Source organism: Hyposmocoma kahamanoa, unplaced genomic scaffold (assembly GCF_003589595.1).
Source record: "Hyposmocoma kahamanoa isolate Upper Pololo Valley unplaced genomic scaffold, ASM358959v1 224, whole genome shotgun sequence".
NCBI classification, from domain to species: domain Eukaryota; kingdom Metazoa; phylum Arthropoda; class Insecta; order Lepidoptera; family Cosmopterigidae; genus Hyposmocoma; species Hyposmocoma kahamanoa.
The window spans coordinates 3348123-3369595 of record NW_020653743.1 but is presented as its reverse complement, the minus strand read 5'-3'; the positions used below and the strand labels follow the sequence as shown (position 1 = coordinate 3369595).

Here is a 21473-nt window from a genome sequence, read left to right as displayed (position 1 = left end):
AACCGAAAATTAACCTACTACTAAAACTAGCCTACATGAATTTGATTTTTGCCTCACTTGTGACAGTTCGTTTGATATGAAACTATCATTCTATGCGTTATTATTCTAAGCCTTAAGGTAAAATAGGGGACGACTAGGACTCGTAGTAGTTATCGTCGTAGTTATCGTCGCCTCAAATTGAGAACTACGCAAACGCGTTTTCACATTGTTCGTTTTTACTTACTAATTTTTGTTGAAGAAAAACTTATAAATTTCTTGCTCAAATATTTTATTACAGTATACTAATAAAAATGCTAACTACGAAGATTATTGCGTATACCACTGGTGGTGCAAAATGTACTAAACGCCATAATGTTCGAAGATAATTCGTCCTGAAAAATTACATACGAGGTATTCACTCTAAGACGACGTTATTCTAAAGCAGACGATGTCGCGGGCAACAGTTAGTTATTAACAAGTGAGAAATGAAACAAAACGTATTAATTGTTATGATTTGATTTAATACAACACTAATTAAGTATAATTTACAATGACCAATAAATGTAATCGTGCTACAGATTGGGCGCCAACATAATCAATATAGACAAATTTAAAAATGCACTTCAAAAACTTTTACTGTTGTTTTAAATTTACATTACATTAATTTTACATTTCGTATTTTCGCATTCAAACTGCTGTTTTCCTATCATAAACAGTAATGCAATATGGACTGCCAAATGCAATTTTAAATTTGTCAATATTGTCTCCACACAGCAACCGCTACTTGGTACAAATAATGTGTTTTTTGACAATTTTAAAATATAACAACATCAATTCCAGAATTATTTGCTTTATTAAACTTTTATTCGTGCATAATCCTAAAAAAATCTCGTAATATACATACATTCGAAAATAATAATTGTACTTACTTATTTGTCTGTAAATAAAAATACAGTTAATTTATTTAAGAATACACATAAAGAAATGGCTTTTGTTTTTCAGATCCGTCTAGATATAGATAAAAATAAAACGTAGCTAAATCCAGTACAACTATTTTCTTAAAATCTCTCGGAAATCGTTTTCATTTTGTCTGCATTAGCAGGAAATTTTGACTATTTGACCAGGCGCCATTTTATTCCACCATTTTGTAAGCAAAACAATTTAATAAATTACCGTAATACCAAACTCTCAAACATATTCACTAAATTTATAGTAATTATTATTCTTTTTAACCGACTTTAAAAAGAAGGAGGTTCGACTCTCATTCTACTGTATTTCTTTTTTGTGACATTTCAATGATTCTTCTTTTGTTCGAAAGGGGGTAGCTCAATAGTGGTCCCATTCAAATTCGAAGAAAATACTCCACCTCTAAGTGTGTTAAATTAGAGGATGAATTCGGTTTATAGGATTACACCAAGTTTCTGTAAACCGATTTCAATAAAACATGGCAAATAGATGTAACAAAAATAGCTAAGCGGACAAGCAAACTTGGGTGGTCGATTTTTGTACAAAAAAGTTATAATTATAGTCCTAGTTGGTATTTACTGAAGATTACATGAAAACGTTCTATCTTTACATACTTAATCTATTAAAAAAGCTTGAAGAAACAGAGGTTAAGATCATTGAACGGAAACTGTTTTCAAAATAATAACATATTTACGATGTTTTGCTTTACTGTAATTTGTTGTTACAAGAAAAAGGTTTACGACGAAGTATGGTAATTACTAAATTTGTCATATATAATAATTTGCTTTATACAAGGTTATATGTAAAATACTAACAACCTTGCATTACTTTAATGACGTCGTAAACATCTACTTTTATTACATGACGTTTGTCAGATTTTCGTACAAAAATAAAAATAGATCGCTCTAAACGGTGATAATTCTTTGCGGTAACAAAAAAGTGGTGGTAGTCGGGTACTCGGTAACCCTTGCACGTTTAAACTTCCTACCTTACTACCAAATACAGACCCAAAAAGTGTCAGATAATACAACAAAAACTTAAGTTTATTTTTGGTAAATACCTATAGCGCCTGTTTGAAGATAAGTGAAATTTTAAACAAACAGTCTTTAATTTATATAGCTATGGTAAGAAAATCACTATCTTTCTGCACGTGAAACTCAATAACAAAGAGTTTTATGCGCAGAAAGATGGTGATTTTTTTTCAATAGGTACATCATTTGGAGATTTTTTTGTGAAAAATGTCACTTATCGATGCCTTTATTTCTCAAACACGTATCTTATAAAGAGTTATTATTCAGGAGCTGGCAAAACTTTCTATTTATTTTAAATTTCTTATCAAGGTGTTAATTTGTATGCATTAGTTTAAGAATAGATGAAAGCCAGTGTGTGAATATAAAGGACATGTGATGTGAAGTCAGAATGCAAAATTTTGTATTTACAATCCATTTTTTACATTCCAGTAACTTTGTGCTTTAAGATACGAGTTTGAGAAAGTAAGGCGACCAAATGTGGTTTCACCTTTAAGCAGACGATATTGTGTTTGGTAAAAAACATAGAATGATAGTTGTTGATTATGTTTGTAAAATAGTTCTGCGAAGTTGTTAATATCTTACAAATAAGCCTGTATATATGGATTCAATGTCATCAACTCTCACGATGTTTTGCTTTAGTGTAATTTGTTGTCTTGAAGAAAAAGGTTTATGATCACTGCTTATTGCTTTACGAAGTATGGTAATTATTAAATGTACCATATATAAATAATTTGATTCACACAGAGCCGTAAAATTATTTTCAATGTACCAAGTAAGTTAAATCAATGCGTCCGGCCTTTTTTACGTTACGAAGTGACGGGACGTACAAGGCGACACGCCTGTCCATGTCGAGTGCCACTCAGAGCTTTAAATCGCAAAGATTGAGGGACACTGCCACTGCCCCTATCACCCTGATACATAAGTTGACAAGTCTCATGTGCCTATAATTTCAGGTGCGTTCATTAATTCACCTAAGTGCATTAAGTACACTTTTAGTAAATTTAAATCACCTGGGTGCATTAAACATAATTTTAGTAAACTTTATTCACCTAATTCACCTGGGTGCATTAGATAAACGTAAACGTAAACGTAAACTGCATTCATTCGGTTATTTAATATGGAACCTTTTTGTCACTGGGACTCTAGCTTTACTCATGTGCTCAGTAGTACGATTCACGTAAGTTCAAGCTATCAAAATATCGTTGAAGTTACGTAGTCGTTCGATCGAAGTCATATCCAAAATGGATATTCACGTATCACTTGAACGAACGTTGATATGAGTAGAATCGAAACGTAACGATTAATGAACGACATCTTGGATTGTGAAATGTTGGCATTTAGTCGTCGAAAGTCTCAATAGACTCTTTCTTTCAATAAAGAACTGTCAATATTTTAGCAGAATACGCATGACTTGTCGTTTAGAGTCGATTTAAGTTCGATACATCGACCCCTCCTACGTAAAGGATCGTATGTCGAAATTGCCAAGTTTACAGGGGAGTATTTTAAAGTTCTGAATTCACTCTTTACTCACATAGAGTGATTATCTAATAGATCATCTAACCGATATCTAGAATTTTATAATATTCTATGTGATTAGCGAGCTTTGCCGAATAAAACTGAGAAATGCTAAAGTCACGTATTATGCTTATTTCAGTGAATTCAGAAGTTTAAAACGCTCTCCTGTAAACTTGGCAACTTCGACATACGATACTTTACGTAGGAGGGGTCGACATATACCAGAATACGCTTTAATGACATTTGGATCGAACGACTTTAAAATCGGACTCGTTGACGTTCACTGTCACACGTGAATACGAAAAAGCAGTTCAACTGCTAAATCGCTACGATATCGTAACGGTTTGATTACGTGAATCACCCCGCTGGCCACTTGGGTATATTTTGTGCAACAATTCGACTTCAACAGCACCCTTGTCCTTTAAAACCCGAACGTAATAATGCTCGTATTACTGCTTGGCGCAGTAAGGTGGCAGTACTTCCCAGGACCATCTTTGTCACAAGGAGCTCTACTGCTACAAGATTTAACAAATGTATGTAGTAAAGATACCTTTGACAATAACTACCGTTATAAAGTTTTCGAGAGGCAATCCAAAGTTTGTAAATACATTGTAGCACGACCCCTGCTAGATAAAAGGCGAAGGCCGTTGGATCTTTCACAGAACCAAATTAATAACACTTGCACAAATGTATAATTACCACACTTGTATTTTAAAGACACTAACAAAAGATCTTCAACTCGTTTACACTCGCATAGGATTTAAGGTAAATTTGATTTTTAACATATCCCCACAAAAAAATCTAAAGGGGTGAGATTTCCTTAAATCCTATGCGAGTGTAAGCGAGTTGAAGAGAGAGAGAGAGTTGAAGGCTGAGGTTCAGAATACGATTTGTAATACAATTCATCACAACACGTTATTAAAAGTTACTAAAAATGAATTCGTTAAAAGATTAAATTTGTGTACCCAAGAAAATGGAGCTCATTTCGAGCAACTAATTAGTTAGATTACCATATTTTTCGTTTTATTAAAATACGTTAAGATTTCATGTTTTTTTTTTTTTTCATTTAATTAACCAATTTTGTGAGAGAGATTATATTTTTATAATTAACCCTATCGATCGATCCAATAAAAGTGCAGGGTGCATTTTTTCAGATTAAAGCGGGTTCGATTCCCGCGTGTTGCTAGAAATTTTCGAAAAACTATGAATGCAGTTTTATTTCTTTTAAAAAATAAAGGAATGTTTCCTTTAAGTAAAAATTTCTATCTCCAGTATTTAGAGTACTTTCCCTCCAGGTGGCATTACAAATTTCCACCGGTTATATAACGATTTAATATGTAACGATTCCGATGCTCGTTCGTTATTGTAAGCTTCTTTATTTCTCATCGTAAGTGAATGTTTGTATTCTGTTTTGAGAAATAAATGTCTTAAACCATGTCTTTAAGGCTTACGTATCTCCACAATTTAATAAAAAATAAAAATGTAAAGATGTAGGCAGATTAAATTGCAAAGATCTTAAGGACACTGCCACTATCCCATGTGCCTGTAATTTCACCAGCACCCTTAACCCTTCAAGACTGGAAAGCTGTAATGCTCGCATTATTGCTTGACGACAGAAATTGGTAAAGTTTTAGTGCTTCCCTGAACAAATTCTTCCACAAGGAGCCTACTATTACATATTGATTTGACATTGGTCCGCATGCCAAATATAAAGGGCAACTGGTAGAAATCCGAAGGAACACGATGATTGCCGAAGATATTGAGAGGATAGTTGTATTGTACATAATTTACTATATCGCACTATTCATACAATAGTGTATTAACTCAAAAAGTGTAGGAAATAAAAAAAAAATTCCGGATTTAAATCACGTATATTTTTTCAAACAAACCGACGTCACGAGTCAAGTGACCATGGGACCTGTAAAAGGCCCGAAACGTCGGTTTGTTTGAAAAAACAAATATACGCGATTTAAATCCGGAAAAATAGTTTCATTTCCTATGTGTAACAATCGCGAAAACCTAAGAACTCAAAAAGTGTATTTTCTCAGAATTGACGAAAAACGATTTACTCGCTTCCCATGTATAAGTTATTTCCCACTTACCAACTGTACATATTTAAAAATAAAAGAGAAAGAATAAGAGAAGGACTATTATGGCCAGAACCAGCTCACATAAAGCGTGTCTCATTTTGAGTTAAGTAGATATCTTTTGGTAGTTTTTTACAATATTCTAATGGCGGTTTTATTGACGTGTCGAGAATCAAATTTTACGTTCAACAGTGGCATAATCTTGAAATTCACATATTTTGAATTATAACACCATTGTAATAGCTGTGCGATATATTGCTTTTTTAAAATTGCCAGTGTATAGTGAAATAAATAACAAATATAATAATTACTAATATGATATTATACACTAATATAAATATTATTGCAAAATCGAATACACATGTAGGTACACCAATGATAGCTCTAGCTAAGTATACATACATAGTTATGATATGGTTATTTTTTCACCCTCTTTGTTTATTATTTTTATTACCATTTTTTTTATTATACCAAACCTATAACACCTGTAGTCCTGTTCGAGGTGAAAGTGTTAAAAAAAGTAATAAATGCATAAAAGTAATTATATGAAAATGCACGACTATTTTTTTTTTGAATGTTTTTATTTTTGAATTTTGAATATTTGTTTTGAGGTACCGTGAAAAGTTTTTACTTCTAAATATTTTTTTCTAAATTCCCTACAACATGAACGATTTTAATATGCAATATGTCATACCATACAACTAACGCTTACACAACTCTAAAGTTACGCTTTTAAAGAATTTACAATTCATGATAGGTAATTATTTACAACTTAGGTACTACAAATTATCAAGTAGATAATAAAACAATTCCTTGGAATCATAATTAAGAAATGGTACCATCAGAAAATGTATCATCAATTAACACTATCACTAGACAAAAAAAAATGTTTAAAAAATACATTACATTTTTCATAGTTAATTAAAATTAAATTTTTAATTCTTCAGATCTTAATATCGACAAAAATAATCTTAAAATATAATTTAAAAAAAAATCAATTCCTTTTCTTCGTGTATGAAAAAAAAACCAGCTTTTTTTCATTTACTGGTTGCAAAATATTACTTGAGATCTTTAAAAGTACAAATTTGTTTTCTAAGTAGAATTTTTAAATTATGTATTTTTTTGTAATAATGCAAAATAATCAAAATAAAACGCTTTGCGTAATTATCTTTAAAAAAAAGAACAGTCAAAATACAACTACTTATTGTTCTTATTATTCTCGATTTACAGTTAGTGATTATATAGTTTTTTAATATTGATATGGACCTTTTAAGGTTTTCTTTTAATCGTTGACATCAGAAGAGCCCAATTTTCATCTAAATTTTTCCTAACACTTAAGTCTATAAATATATCACCTAGCAAATTTTAATGTTGAAAAGTCCTTACTAGAAAACAACATATAAAAACTAAATTAAAAAGTAAAATCGTAAAAACTATAATACTTCAAAACTCCCGTTAAAACCGGGTGCAAAAAAAAAATATTTGGTTATTTTCTAAACTTACAAATCCTCGTTTGGAGATCGTCTATTAAATGTAAAAAATTCCAACAGTGAACACATTACACTTTTAACACCACTAATAACTTGGAATAGATTCTACACCCGTAAATATAAACTTGTATTACATACTGTGATATTATAATCGTAATTCTAACATAAATATACGCGAAAAGTCCGTAAGTACGATTACCACAAGAACTATAATTCCACTTTAAACTCTCTGTCAAATACACGAATTCTTTATACACACTGTCACATCCTTTTCATACACAATGGTACCCGTTGCACATTTGTGTATAAGTGGGAAATACACAATCATATTTTGTTTATTTGTCAGATCTTTGCTCGTTGATGGAGAGGTTCTCGGCCTCGTCCTTGATGTGTGAAAGAGATGCACGATATCTGTCCTCGGAGCGAGGGTAGTCATCGTACGGGCTGGTCTCCCCAGAGCGATTGCTTGAAGACTCCTTATTAGAACTCGAGTAGTCTCCTAGAGGAAAGTTCGGAATTCATTTAACGTGAAATCAAAAACTGAAAAATACAGTGTTTTTTTTAAATGGGAATGGGAAATCCGACACCATAGAAGATACAAGGAAACTGTCTTTGGAACTACTATATTACTGTTATATAGTCTTTTTTCGTGAATACAATTTTGGTATAGTAAATTTTTTGGTCAAGCGTGAGTTGTCCATAAAATTGATTAAAATTATTTTAGTGCTCTTTTTTTTTAGTTCTTTCTTACTTTCTTACAAGTATGATTTTATTGTATGAGAAGAAAAAATCGGGACAGCGGAAGTCGGTCAAATATAACAAAATGATTTTTCGTACAAAATGAAATTTCGCTAAAAATATAAGGTTTAGAACACCTGCATTCACACTTTCACAATAACATTTCTTTGTTTACGTTTTTGACATCAAATTATGATTTATTTGATATAAATAAAAAACAAGTCGCAGCCTTTGTTAGCTATTTTGGAGTAAGGATTATCGAAAAATGTTTTATACTTAAGAAGATGGGTGTTTCATTCACGATAAAGTTTGAAATGCTCTACTTTTCGCTGTATACTTAGTTCAAAATTTCATTATTATGCAATACTGCGTTTTCGTACTCGCAACGGCACATAAGACTACACAATTTAGTTCGAAAATCGCATCCAGTGCAACGGAACAAGAAACGTCAATGTGTAGCTTGATGTGCTGGCATGTGTACATAGGCAGCGATATATGCGTTTTGTTTTGCAATGTGTTTCATAAACTCCCCAAAAATGTTGCTTTTCAAGTCAATTTCACATAGAGATGAGTACCGTGAGATTTAAAATTTGTAAGTTGATTGCATACTATTTTTAAGCTAATAATGAAATAATAAAATAAGTGAAATGTACTATATATACACTATCATTATAAAACAGTTAAAACTTTCGTTTGTTTTCTTATACATAATACTCGGTATCGTGTTGTTATATCTATTTTAGGGAGTCACCATACTTATAGACATGACCTCGAATGAAACCAGTCTGAAAAACTTTTTCTCCTTTCAAGAAAAGCTAAAAATACGTTTCGTGGCGGCTGTCCGTGGGGAAACTGCATGAGGACTTATGTACGAGATTCTGTTAGAAACAGAAGTCGAAGACTGAGGGCTTTCAAGTCGAGGTTCGTAATTGCTAACTACTGAATAAGTCAATTCCGCGTTAATAAATATGGTGACTACCTTAGCAAACTTGTCGAGTGATCCAAGGCATTGTTACCTTTGTTGGAATAATCAGAAGCCTGCATCTCGTTCTTGAGAGCGTATATGTTCGGCTTGATGTCTTGGGCCTCGCTGGCGCTCAGATCCTCGGCTTTCACATCGTGCGAAGAACTGCTGCTGCCATATCCATTCATCATGGGAGGTCGGCTGTTGATATTAGAAGACATGGATTTTTATACATATAGGATCACTCAGAATAATAATGGTGCAGCCCCGTATCTTCCTACATTAGTTTTGACTATAGTGGCCCTCCCTACTGACCCTTAGGGTATACGAGAAGGGCACTATAACCTGTGCGTGCACAGGAACCTTCTAAGTTCAGGTTCTGACCCTAGATCAGCCGGTGTACAGGCTTGTCACAGACTGTTATTACTGACTTCATCCGGTTCTCAAGAGGCTAGCGCCTCGGGTGAGCCGTCCCGGGTGCACGTACAGCACCCTCCCTATTTATCAGATAGGTACCGGAGCTGTAGTGTGCTCACTTCCCGTTGCGCATTGCACAACTAGCGGTTGCCACTGCTAAGCCGTCGACTCTAAAGTACACTACCAAATCTCTTCATTGGTGGCGGAGCTGTAAGGCACGCTGAGTTCTAGACCTAACCTAAACCTAAAACAAACTTACCATTTAATCAGAGACACCTTTATGGCATCATTAGTGTTCGACATTTTAAGAAACTTTTTAAGCCACTTTGATCTTTAATTACATTACGTAAATACAAATTTCAGCTAAAAAGCTGACGTTCCTTTACACTTTTCTGTTGAATGTGTGAAGATGGTATTCCACCGGCGACGCGAGACGAGACGAGACTAAAAATCTCGCCGGCCTATTTCCACCAAAAATTGCCATCCAGTTCGCGCTGTGGTTGTGTGACGATTCAGTGCTGTTTAGTTCGTCTAGCGAGAAATACTCGGCTGAAGTAAATGTCCCGTAAATGATTATTATTAAATATGTTAACGGAAGAAGAATCAGATAAAGCTATCTCTTTTAAATCTCAAATCCTACGTTCCACACAGTCTCGCGATTGATATTAATAGCCATCGCGAGATCGCGCCAGAAATCATGTTTCCGTTGCAGAGTATAATACTCTATGTAGGCAGCAATACGGTTCAATATTACATGAACAAATATTCCAATTCTCGCCTCGCCCATCCTTGTAAATCCAGACCACATTATACAGTAGCAGTAGAGCTCCTTGTGAAACAGTTCGTCCAGGGAAACTTTCTTGGGAAACTTGTCCACTTATGTCTCAGGGTGATGTGCGTAATGACAGTGCCCCTTCTATATCTGCGTTTTCAAGTTCTGAGTGGCACTGCAACTGTTGTCGACAGGCGAGTCGCTTATCACCAGGTCCACGACTTCTTCGTCCCGTCACTTGGTATTATATAAAAAACATTTCCACTGAAGATGCGCGATGCTCGTCTCGCCTCGCGCCGGTGGAAAAGCACCCTAAACTAGGAGGTCAGGTTTCTTCGGGCATCCACTCTATTTAGGTATGTGATATTTATTGCCTTACCTGTAATCGTCGTGCGAAGAAGGATAGTCATCATTCCCTTGCATCATGTGATCTTCGCCAGTCATATATGACAGGTTGCAGTCTTCCATCATACCCTGTAAAATTATATTCTTGTATTATTTTACCATGTATTTCAAAAGTAAAATATTGAGTTGTTTTTAGGTTGTTCTTGGTGGCGTACGATAGTTAGGGTGATGGCTACAATGATCGACACTGAGAGTCGATACCACAAGTCGAATTAAAAATTTTCGCCTACGAATTTTGCTGGGGTCGAGCGATTATAAAGATAGTAAAAAATTTTTATTTCACTATAGTTTAAAGTCTCGTAAATGGCAAATTTTGAATATTAATCGCAATCTTATTACAGAAGCGTATGCATTGCCCCTTAAATAAATTTGAGACTTTGTGCAGACGACTGTCAACAACAGCTACTTTATTTTTATTCCTCGTATTAATGTTATGTCAGTTACTATTTTTCTTAACTTAAATAACATTTTCATAAATGTACTGTGACGTTAGTCTAAGAATGTTAATGCTGTAAACTTATATCTCAAATTTGTGATTTAGAGCTCTGAATGGCACTGTAACTGCTATAGTTAGGCAGTTAGGCGTGTTGCTTACCACAAGGTGCACGACTTGCTCATCCTCGGACTTGATATCCTAAAAAAATAACTTTATGAATACAAACCTGAAGGTTACGTTTCAAAGCCTCGCTGTAACCATGTGGGCTAGTCATCATTGGTGGACTTTGAGCTCCCATGAACCTGTCAAATTATTGTTCGATTTATTTATTTCATTCTTTTTCTCTTTACTTGTCAATTGATTTTCATTCAGGTTTCAAAAAAAACAGAAAATAATTTTTTTCTCTCTTTACCATTTGGATGACTTTACTTTGATAATTTTGTAAAAAATAAATAATTATAAAATATATTACCCCGGCCATTTCAGACCTCTTCTAAAATTGATTTATTTTTTATATTATTTTTTCTTCATTATGTATTTTGTGTATGTGTAAATATGTGTAGTGTGAAATTTTGAATAAGGATTAACCAATTTGGATTGTTAAGTAATTTGTGTATGAGTGGCGTGTACGTGTGTGTTAGTGAAAAGAGAAAGATAAATAGAATAAAATATAGAAGAAAAAGGCAAGCTTCATTGTAGAAAAAAGTAGAAAATCTGGTAATAAAAATCTATCTACCATGCGACGAAGTTGCACATGCAAAGCGAATAAGCCCACACTTACCTGCATTTAAAATATAACAGGGGATGTAAACATGCAGATGTTAAAATGGGAATAAAAAAATATTTAAAAAGACATCAATCTTACTTGGGTATCCAACGACGATCGTTTTTACAATACAAACCATTTTAAATGCTCATGCATGTCATATAAAACGTCATATACAAAATTGATACACTTTAGGCGGTTCGTCAAATTATAAATCAAAAATTATTCGAAATTACAATGCAACATATGAATTAAGCTAAGTTTTTGAACGAGTTATAAATATGTTGTGGTGTTAAAAACTATGGCAAAACATATAGTTATAGCTTCGCACTCTAGGAGTCTATTAGATCAGATTGTGCTTGCTGGTACATTGTTACATATATCATCCATTTCCTCGTGAACTGTCCTTTTTGTCATAATTACCAGACGATCTTATTCACTTTTAAATCATATGACTGTCTTTTTTAAATATCAATTTACGTCGTTCTTAGAAAAAGTTTGAATTATTTGCTTTATGATATTTTCGACAGTTAGTCAGGAAATGGACGGTTTTATTCAGTGAATGTTAATTATTTATTCATATTAATTATTTTCATGTTATTTCAATGTCCAAGCACAATCTTTTCGAAATCATCTATATTATGTTTGATATTCATGTGTTACTAGTTACATTCTAACATGACATATTGAATTAATCTAAGCTTACACGGTGATACACTTTACATAATGGTCAGAACAGAACATCAATCTAGTTTTAACTACCAAACATTACTATTTAATTAATCTGTGTTATAATAATGTTTGGTTAAATTTTACGTACAAAAACACTAACTGGACGCGATCGTCCAACGATTCTTTAAGTTTTAAATCTTAACTCCACTTTCAAATAGTTTAATACAATAGGTTCATTTATTGATAGGTCCCAAATAAATAGACATAAAAGGTAAACTCGAAATATCTCACTGGTATCCTAAACGTAGTTTCTCTAGAAGTTTCGCAACTCAGTATAATGTATGAAGTTATTGTCAGCGATGGGTTTGAAATCTCAAAAAGAGATAGATTTTTAACCGACTCAAACGACGGACAAAAAATAGGAGGAGGTTCTCAATTCGAATCTATGTTGTTTTTGTTACGCGATAACCGATTTTGATGATTCTTTTTTTGTTGGAAAGAGAAAGAAATATTCCACCTCCAAGGGTGGCAAACTAGGGGATGAATGACTTTTGAGATCGGTTTTTTTAATATTCTATACTGAGATTATGTGAACCGATTTTGATGGTTCTTTTTATTTGTTGGAAAGAGGGTACTTCTGTAGTGATCCCATTTAAATTTGAAGAAAATATTCCATCTCCAAGGGTGGCAAACTAGGGGTTGTATCCGGTTTCGCGCAGTTTCCGGTGACCGATTACAATAAAACTTGGCAAATAGATGTAATTCCACGAACTTTTGAGGTCGGTTTTTTTATAAAAAAAGTTACAATTTAGTGTACAAAATACTGAATTGTAAGATTTCCGAGAACGCAAGTACATGAATTCGTTGGACGGTCGCAACTGGAGATGCTTCGCCCTTACTGTGGAGGAGCTGTGTTGGCACTTGTCGGGGCCGGCTCATACTTCCTCGGACGCCCCCGACTCAGGTGGCGTCTCTTCACGAACTCAGCATCATCAACCATCCAGAAAGAGCCGAAGTCGTCTTCGTACCGCACAAAACACTTGTGCAGTGACAGGTTGGTCCGGATGGCATTCTATAATTCATCGCCGTTTAGCACATATTCAACAACCAATATCGTACTACTTATTTTGAATTTTTTTTTGATATGCTTTCATCGCTTTTGAATCTCAAATTAATAATTAAAATATGTGATAGTGACAAATTTAACGATGAAAACATAGTAAGATCGTCGTGGAGATATTGAACGAAACTCATGCAATGGCCCAAGAAAAGACCCCGAAGGATAGGAACAGATGACAGGAGCAAGGTTAATAGGCAAGCGAGAAAACATTATTCACCGTTGCGCTGAAACCCACGTACACACACAACAAATCCTAATTACGTAAAAAATGTACATAACACCACTTCTCTGTAACATTACAACTGATTTATTTTTGACAACCCTTTTAAGTTACCATTACCATTACCATTACCATATCAGTTGCAACATTACTTACAAAGTTCAATTCAAAATTAGCTACACAAATAATTATAAATTCAAATCTGAAACAAGATAAAATGTTTATTTACACAATAAGAGTTAGATACATTGCTAGGTTAGATAGAAAATATTTGAGAGAAGATTAAAATGTCTTGATTTCAAAGATAATAAAGTGTTTATTGTTCAGTGAGTTGTGTGTTCTGGTCTTTGTGTAATTTTCAAACACGTGGTTTGACGTTGAGTTAAAACAACAGCCATTTCCTTGTTTGTGACGCGATTTACATATCTCTTAATCATTCCAACGAAATGCAGGTTTATTAGAGAATTTTTCAAATTCCCAAACATTTTGTCACGCGTTTTTCATCAATTGCTTTGACACGTTAAACATGGTTATAACAATCAAGTTTCAATTAATCTCACGAGTTATTTAACAAAATTTATGTTTAAAATTAATAAAAATGAACGCTGTATCATAAATTTAAAGTTGACAATCATGATTGCCTGTGTTATTCAAAAATGTATTTTGTGTTATTTTTGCGTTTCTGTGTTTAAGTGTTGCTAGTGCCACGTCGTATTCATGCGTAGTAATCTAATAATGTATTAATGGTAGCTTTGTGTATTTGGATGCTTAATGTACAGTGTATTTTGTGAGTTTTTTGTGTTGTATTCTTACATTGTGTGTTTACTTGTAATGTGCATATTGTCTTGTGTTATTTAATGTATTTATGTTTATGTTATTGAACATTGTACTCGTATTTATGTTTGTGTATTATTTACTGATGTATTGAAGACCTAGTGCTTTAAAAAATTTTATATTATAATCATGTAAGGTTGCTTATGTGAGAAATATATGTATATATGTATATTGTACAATTGTTTTTGTATTACATGTTTGCGTGATTTTATTATGATCTAGTAATGTATTGTGCTGTGTAGTTTTTTTTTATAAAATAATGTAGTTATAATTGTTTTGTGGTTTCGTAATTTCTAGGCATAGTAAGTGCGAATTAAATATGTATTTCAGGCAAGTTGAAATATTTTCGAAGTATTTCTGTGTATTTGGAGTAATATTATTCGAAAGTGTAATTGCAGTGCCAAAGTGTATAGGTAAATTTGTGTTGAAAGTATATGTAAATGCTAATTACAAATGAAAATGTGTATTCTGATCGCATCAATGAAGGTTTTAGGGAAATATCTGTATTTCAGCAAAAATTGTCAAAAATAATTTTGTGTGTTTTGTATATTGTGTGTTGAAATAAAGTTGTTTATTCTTGTGTATATATGTGGTGTAGTAGTGTAAAAGTGTCATAGTGCAAAAGTGTTTATCCTTGTGACGTAGTAAAAATTCATTCGACTAGTAATAATAATAAGTAGTATTGTATGTAAGTTCATTATAATATAGCAAAAAATATTACATTATTATACAGGGTTATTTTTAAATGACTAATAACCTCGCAGGACTACATTACTAACATCATATACTACAACTTTTGTTCCATGACTTTTAATAATTCGTCAGATTTTACTTTCATACAAAAATAAAAATATTTAATCGTATGCTCTAAACGGTTATTAACACTATGCGGTAAGAAAAGAACACGATAATTGGGCTATGAGGTCGATGCCCTATGTAAACAAATCATCCGATGCGAAATGCACGAAAGGGAATGGGCGGGGGGAGGGAACGTACCTACGGGCGCGGGGCGTCGGCGGCGGTCAGTCACTTTGATGCATTCGCGTCGTAAATGCACATGTTATTTATTGTTTTGTAACTCTAATTGTTAGCACGATGACGTATCGCTATTCAAGTGTAGAGTATACATACGGAAATGGTGCAGTTACTTGCTATATGTGGTGACAATGTGTCGGAAGCCTGCCGCGAATATGGAAGACGATTTCCTACAGTACTTACACCAAGCCAAGTTACAATGTTAGCTGCCACACAGCGATTAAGAGATCACGGACAATTTTACCCTAGGTCCAGGATTGTGGATTCAGTGTATTGTCAACAGCACATCATGTTACAGGTTTGTGTTCGAATATCGTAGTATATCGGAACTAGCTCCGCCAATATTTAGCTCGATGTGCTGCCATTCGTACAAACCCAGCAAGCGAGTTAAACGTGGAAACAAGCTATTAATTAACTTCTAGGTATTAATCACAAGAATTGTGCTAGCTATTCGACGTAAAAGATGTAGGTCATTTCGTAATAATAATTGTTAAATAAATTGTATTATTTGTAGGTATTATTTAGCCCTTGCGTAAAAAGCGCGGGAATTCCTACCGACAACAGCACGCGGCCGGGAGGCGTTGCTATACATATGTTCAATTACTACTATACAGATCTAAAACATGTCAGATAGCACAGAAAAAATTTAAAAGTTTGTTTTCGGTAAATTTATTGCGTTTTGTAAAAAGTCGTAGAACAAAAGTTGCTCGTTATAATGTTAGTAATGTAGTCCTGCGAGGTTATTAGTCATTTAAAAATAACCCTGTATAGTCGTATAATGTAGATGTGCTTATAATGGTATTAATGTAAAACCTAGAAGCGTCTCTTCGTGTAATATAAATTATGTATAGTATAACAATGTGTGTACTAAAAAAATATTTTTGTATATTGTAGAAGTAAAAAAAGTATAGTATCAATGTAAAACCAGAAAAGTATATTTGTGTAATGTAGTTATGTGTAAGTGTATATTAGTGCAATTGTAAAAATGTATAATCATGTGACACAGTAAAAAATTGTATTTAGAATCGGTCTGCATGGCAGGGGGCTCGTACCCCGCGTGCACGGGCGGCGGCGGCGCGTGCGCAGCTCTCTGTGGCCGGCGTTTGTAGAACTCCACTTCGTCCACAGTCCAGACGGCTCCCTTGACGTTCTCCACTCTCATGAAGCATTTGTGCAGCGACAGGTTGTGACGCACTGCATTCTGTTTGTACTTATCTAGTCTTTATATGTCCTTGTAGAACAGGTTATAGATATACATTTAAATAACAATTCACCATTTTGTTTCAGTTACATCGTTAAAGGTTAGTAAATGATAGAAATACCCAGATATCTTTCTCATTAACTCTTTGTTGTTAAAAATCTGTAATTGTCTTTTAGGTCCTCCCATAAACAGTGAACGATTTCGCGAAAAGTTATTGGAGTATTGGTTTTTGTCCCCTAAATTCTTTTTTAGGTGTACGTATTCAATGAATATACAGCTTGAATTTTTTCATTTTACAATGTCTAAAACATGTGTCATTTTACCTATTAATACGAACAACTATTGCCCTGTTTTAACTGGATTACTTATTTAGATCTATCAAGTATGTTATTGATATGGAACTGTTGATATTTTGCCGCAATGTGATTAAAGCACCCTTAGTAAAAATTGTTTCTATTACGGATAAAAATTACCACCCAAAAAAACAGTGAAAAAAAATTACACTCGAAGCCTACAGTAAATTTGCTAGTGCACCATCATTTTTACGCTCTTTAACATCAAACTAATGAGTTGTGTTAACTTAATAATAAACACTTCTAAATACAATTGATATATAAAATAATGTAAAAGTATTAATAATTGTATACATATATAGCACAGTTACTATAGAATCTTATTGTTATTTTACCTTTTAATATCCAAGTTAACGTCGAAATCAAATAGTTATTAATTTTTATCTTAAAAATTACCTACTTCATATATAATTACGAGAACTCTAATGTCCTTCTCTTTATTACGTTTAAATTAGTGTCTAAGGCATTTTTAAACAATATTTTTTTAAATATTTTCAATCTACACAACATTACTTTTTATATGCATCGTAACGAAACAACTGCGTAACGGTTGAACGTAATAGGACTACTCCATTTACAATTTACTTCACTGTTACCATTTTGGTAGCAATGTCTATTACGTTAATCGTGCATCCAGTATTTTTATTAAGACACATATAAGGGAACTCAATAAAAGTGTAATTATTTCTAAAACCTACCTTCCATGTAGCGGCATTGCGTCTGAAGTAGCAGAACGTGGTCTGGAACCAGTTGTAAATCTCGTTCAGTGTGAGCTGCTTGTCCGGAGATTCAATTATAGCCTGTAATATACCAGTTTATTGTAAAACATCGCGGATATATTTGTGGTTTCTTTTAGGAATTTTCTATAGTTATTGATATTGTTTGAAAACTATAATGGTGGCTGTTCAGGCTAAACAGGCTAATCGAGTACCACTGTCGATCACATAGTCGCTTAATATCAGGAGAAATTGGTCATGATTGACATGATTGATGATGAATATAAAAAATTGGGAAAATGCAGACTATGACAGAACGGTTCACGGTTTGATAGGGAAAGTTACGTCCTTTCTCTAGTTTATCTAAAACAAACTGATCAATTCAGCGAAATTTTCCATTTTATGACGTTAGTATAGAGAATAGATCTAATAAAACACATAAAACAATTTAGGTCAAAATTCCCGCCCTTGAGAAACACCCATAGAAAATATTGGCTGGTGCGAAGTTGAATTGTTTTTAATAACAACGTCTGAAATACAAATTAGATCATTTAAAAGATAAATGTCTTCATAGAATTTTATGTTTTTGCATCTAAATCCTGAAGGAAAAAATCGCAAAATTTGAAGATTGAACAAATTCAAATGCTAGTGTAAAATACGAACCTGTCGAATCAATGAAGCGTATGTGAATGGAGGCCGCACGTCAGCTGATTTGTAGAATTCGCGATTGCGTTGAATCTCTGCAAGTATTACAATATAGATCAAGTAAATTTTATTCACAATACGTTCATCTAGCGTTTAATTTTAAATGACAACATTTTACCTTGTTGAACATCTAATCCAGCTCTTTCGAGCATATATGGAAGACCTTTGGTAATATAAAGAAATAAATCAATTCTCAGATGAAAATTTCCAATACAATCAACAAAATTTTGAACAATAACGGCTAAAGTATCCTAATATAAAATTGGGTTTTACAATCTATAATATTTTCTTAAAGAAAATAATAAATAAAATAATACCTCCGGCTATAGCGACACCAGATTTATCAGACACTCGACGTCGAACAGGTCCTGGAGATGCACCTTCGCTGGGAGCTCCTGGAAATCACAGCATTTCACTGACACATGGATTTTATCAATTTTCTTACAGTTCCTTTTCTTAATGACATCAATTCAGCACAATGCAACTCTGATTCCCTGGTAGCTATTCTGTATTCACTATTTATTAGAAAAAATCCAAAATCAAATGACCGATAGACATACGAAGAATCCAAACTCAGGATAGCCCAGAGACCGCTAAAGGGAATTGCCTAAAAAATAAAAGCTTTACTCAGCAGAGTAAGTTGACATAGAGAGTAATATTGTAGATACATTGTCGGGTTTATCGTTTTTCATAACTATAAAGCAAGTGTCCAAAAGCCACTCACCATGAGGATGTTTAGCAGCATGATGAGAAGTATCTCTTGCAGCATGCAGGTGTCTCATCATGGCAGCCAGGCGGTCGCGCTCGCGACGCAGTTGCAGCTCGAGTTGGGCCACAACTTGCATCTGTACGCGGGCCTGTGCTGCAGATCGGTCGTCTAGGGTGTGCGCTGCTTCTAAATGCCTGTTTTGGTGGTAAATACGTGAATCAACACGTAATGGTGTCAAACAATGAGCAAGATATTGAACGTTTTTGAGAGATACCTTATCTTAGATTGAGGTGAAGCCTATTGACCTCGAGTATGATCGATCAGTCTACCAATTGATCAATTTCATCCTTTTGGCCAAGAACAGTAGTAAATATTAGTGCTGATACTTAATGCTAATACTTAATTAGTGCTGTTCTTCTTGGCTGATTTTTAGTTTAAGTGGATACCGTTAACGAGAGCTATGTTTTTGAGAATGAAAATAATTTATTTTAAAATGTCTTACTTGACAAAAGCCTGGTAGTCTTCAGCGAGAGCATCGCAACCGGGCCATTTGCAGACTCCTCGTCCAAAAAGAGGATGTTCTTCCATTTCACTTCCCCACAGCATCAGTCCTGTTTACATTTATCTAAGTTAAAAAATCCTGTACATTATATATTGTTTCCAATTTTTTTTTATTTCCATTAATTTTGCTCATCTATTTACTGAGTCTTTGCCTGAGTCTTATTGAGTCAATTAGATAAGTCAAGAAGAAATATACATGGAAAATAAGTGAATTGATAGATTTTGAAGTATAAATATTAATTAAGACATTTAATGCATTTAGGCAATACAACATTCACGAAGTCGACTAAATGAAATAGAAAACAAACCTGGAGGAGCATTCGGTGGTACAGACAGCGGTCCGTGCATGAGATACTGGCGCTGTACCGCTTGCAACTGCTGCACTAACTGCTGCTGCTGGGCACCCAATTGCTGCTGTAGAGAACCTATTTAACAATCTTATGTTTCAATACAATCGTTTTATTTTTCAAATTTCGGAGACATTTGATCGTCCAAAATTTTAGTAAATTTCAGCACACGCTAAAACAGTATGCATTTAATGCTTCAAAAGAATAATACGTTGTGAAATTAGAATTACTGTGTACGATTCGCAATAAAAAAAATTTGTAATGCTAGAAATTTTTCACACGCAATGAACCCTTGAAATGATATGGAAGAACCGGAATTAATGATAAAATTCAACTGTAGTCAGTGCTGAAAACTGATTGTCGACATACCAGGTGAAGTGTCAGGTGGTGGGAGATGCGATTGCGACAGAAGATTCAGATTAATCTGATCCTGCAGCCGCGATTGTTCCAGCTGCCGTTTAGCAGCTTCTGATGACATGTGCTGTTGGAGGATATTAAGGTTTGTATTTTGAAGAACATAAGAATAGAGGTCAGGAAAGATAATGGGTTTTTTGAAATTGAAAAAATGGTGATTTATATACAATTAGATATTTTTGGTTGAATTCAAAGCTAACAATGATACAATGTATGTTAACATAGTACTTAATATATGTGAGCGTGAAGTTCATGTTACACAGTTGTTTTTATTATAAAAGCAAATGATATTAAACAATACTAAATAAAGCTAAGCAAACACCTCTGAGTTAAACAGTGAGTAAGTTTATTTAATTTGGATTTACGAGCAATTACAACCCTTACCTGCTTCTGCATGTGATGCTGATGAAACAAGCGTTGCTTCATTAGTGCCTGGAGCTGGGAATGCTGATCCAATAGTTGCATGGCAAGCAGGTCTGGGGCCACCATCGGAAGAGGGGAGCGGGCTCCACTGGCCACTGCCCCCACACTGCCCGTCGGCGAGATTGGGGCTGGACTGGAGTGGGTTGACCCACCACCGGTGGGTGATGTTGGGGCTGAAGCCTGAAAATTAGGTTAGTTTTGTTTCCGAAGATAAGAGATGATCAAAGAAGAAAGTAAACTAGTGTGGGCAGACATTGATAAGTTTTAATTGCTTAAATATGAAAGCTTTCACATGGATTCTATAGATTCTAAGGAAATACCTAAAATAGATATTTTGTACGACTTAGAGCTAAAAGGACTATTATATTTATTTGTCTTGAAATAAAGAGAAAATACGTTCTAAAAATTACCCGTGCAAGCGAAAGGGGCTCATTGTTGTCGCGGGTAGGGGAGGCGCGGCGCGGCGGCGAGCTGCGCCGGCGCCGCCGCGCCGCCTCGCCCGCTCCACCCCACCGGCCGGACTCCTCTCTGCAAAATACCAATATTTCAGAATTGGTTGTTAAGACGATTTAGAAATAAACTCGTTGATACTTCCAA

The 21473-nt window shown here is 34.1% G+C and overlaps 1 protein-coding gene across 1 annotated transcript in view; it reads right to left on the bottom strand.

The window, feature by feature from the left end:
- Positions 1–7133: 7133 nt before the first annotated feature.
- Positions 7134–21473, bottom strand: part of LOC113228135 (forkhead box protein P1) — a 69109-nt gene continuing 54769 nt past the window's right edge. The window contains exons 4-17 of the mRNA XM_026461317.1: positions 21287–21404; positions 20838–21056; positions 20409–20520; positions 20001–20117; positions 19634–19742; positions 19147–19325; positions 18740–18817; positions 18381–18457; positions 17700–17801; positions 16500–16648; positions 11027–11102; positions 10339–10433; positions 8823–8971; positions 7134–7567 (exon numbers count right to left, since the gene is read on the bottom strand). Of these exons, the coding sequence (XP_026317102.1) occupies positions 7404–7567; positions 8823–8971; positions 10339–10433; positions 11027–11102; positions 16500–16648; positions 17700–17801; positions 18381–18457; positions 18740–18817; positions 19147–19325; positions 19634–19742; positions 20001–20117; positions 20409–20520; positions 20838–21056; positions 21287–21404 (1744 nt within the window). The 3' untranslated portion in view covers positions 7134–7403. The remainder of the gene's footprint in view (positions 7568–8822; positions 8972–10338; positions 10434–11026; positions 11103–16499; positions 16649–17699; positions 17802–18380; positions 18458–18739; positions 18818–19146; positions 19326–19633; positions 19743–20000; positions 20118–20408; positions 20521–20837; positions 21057–21286; positions 21405–21473) is intronic.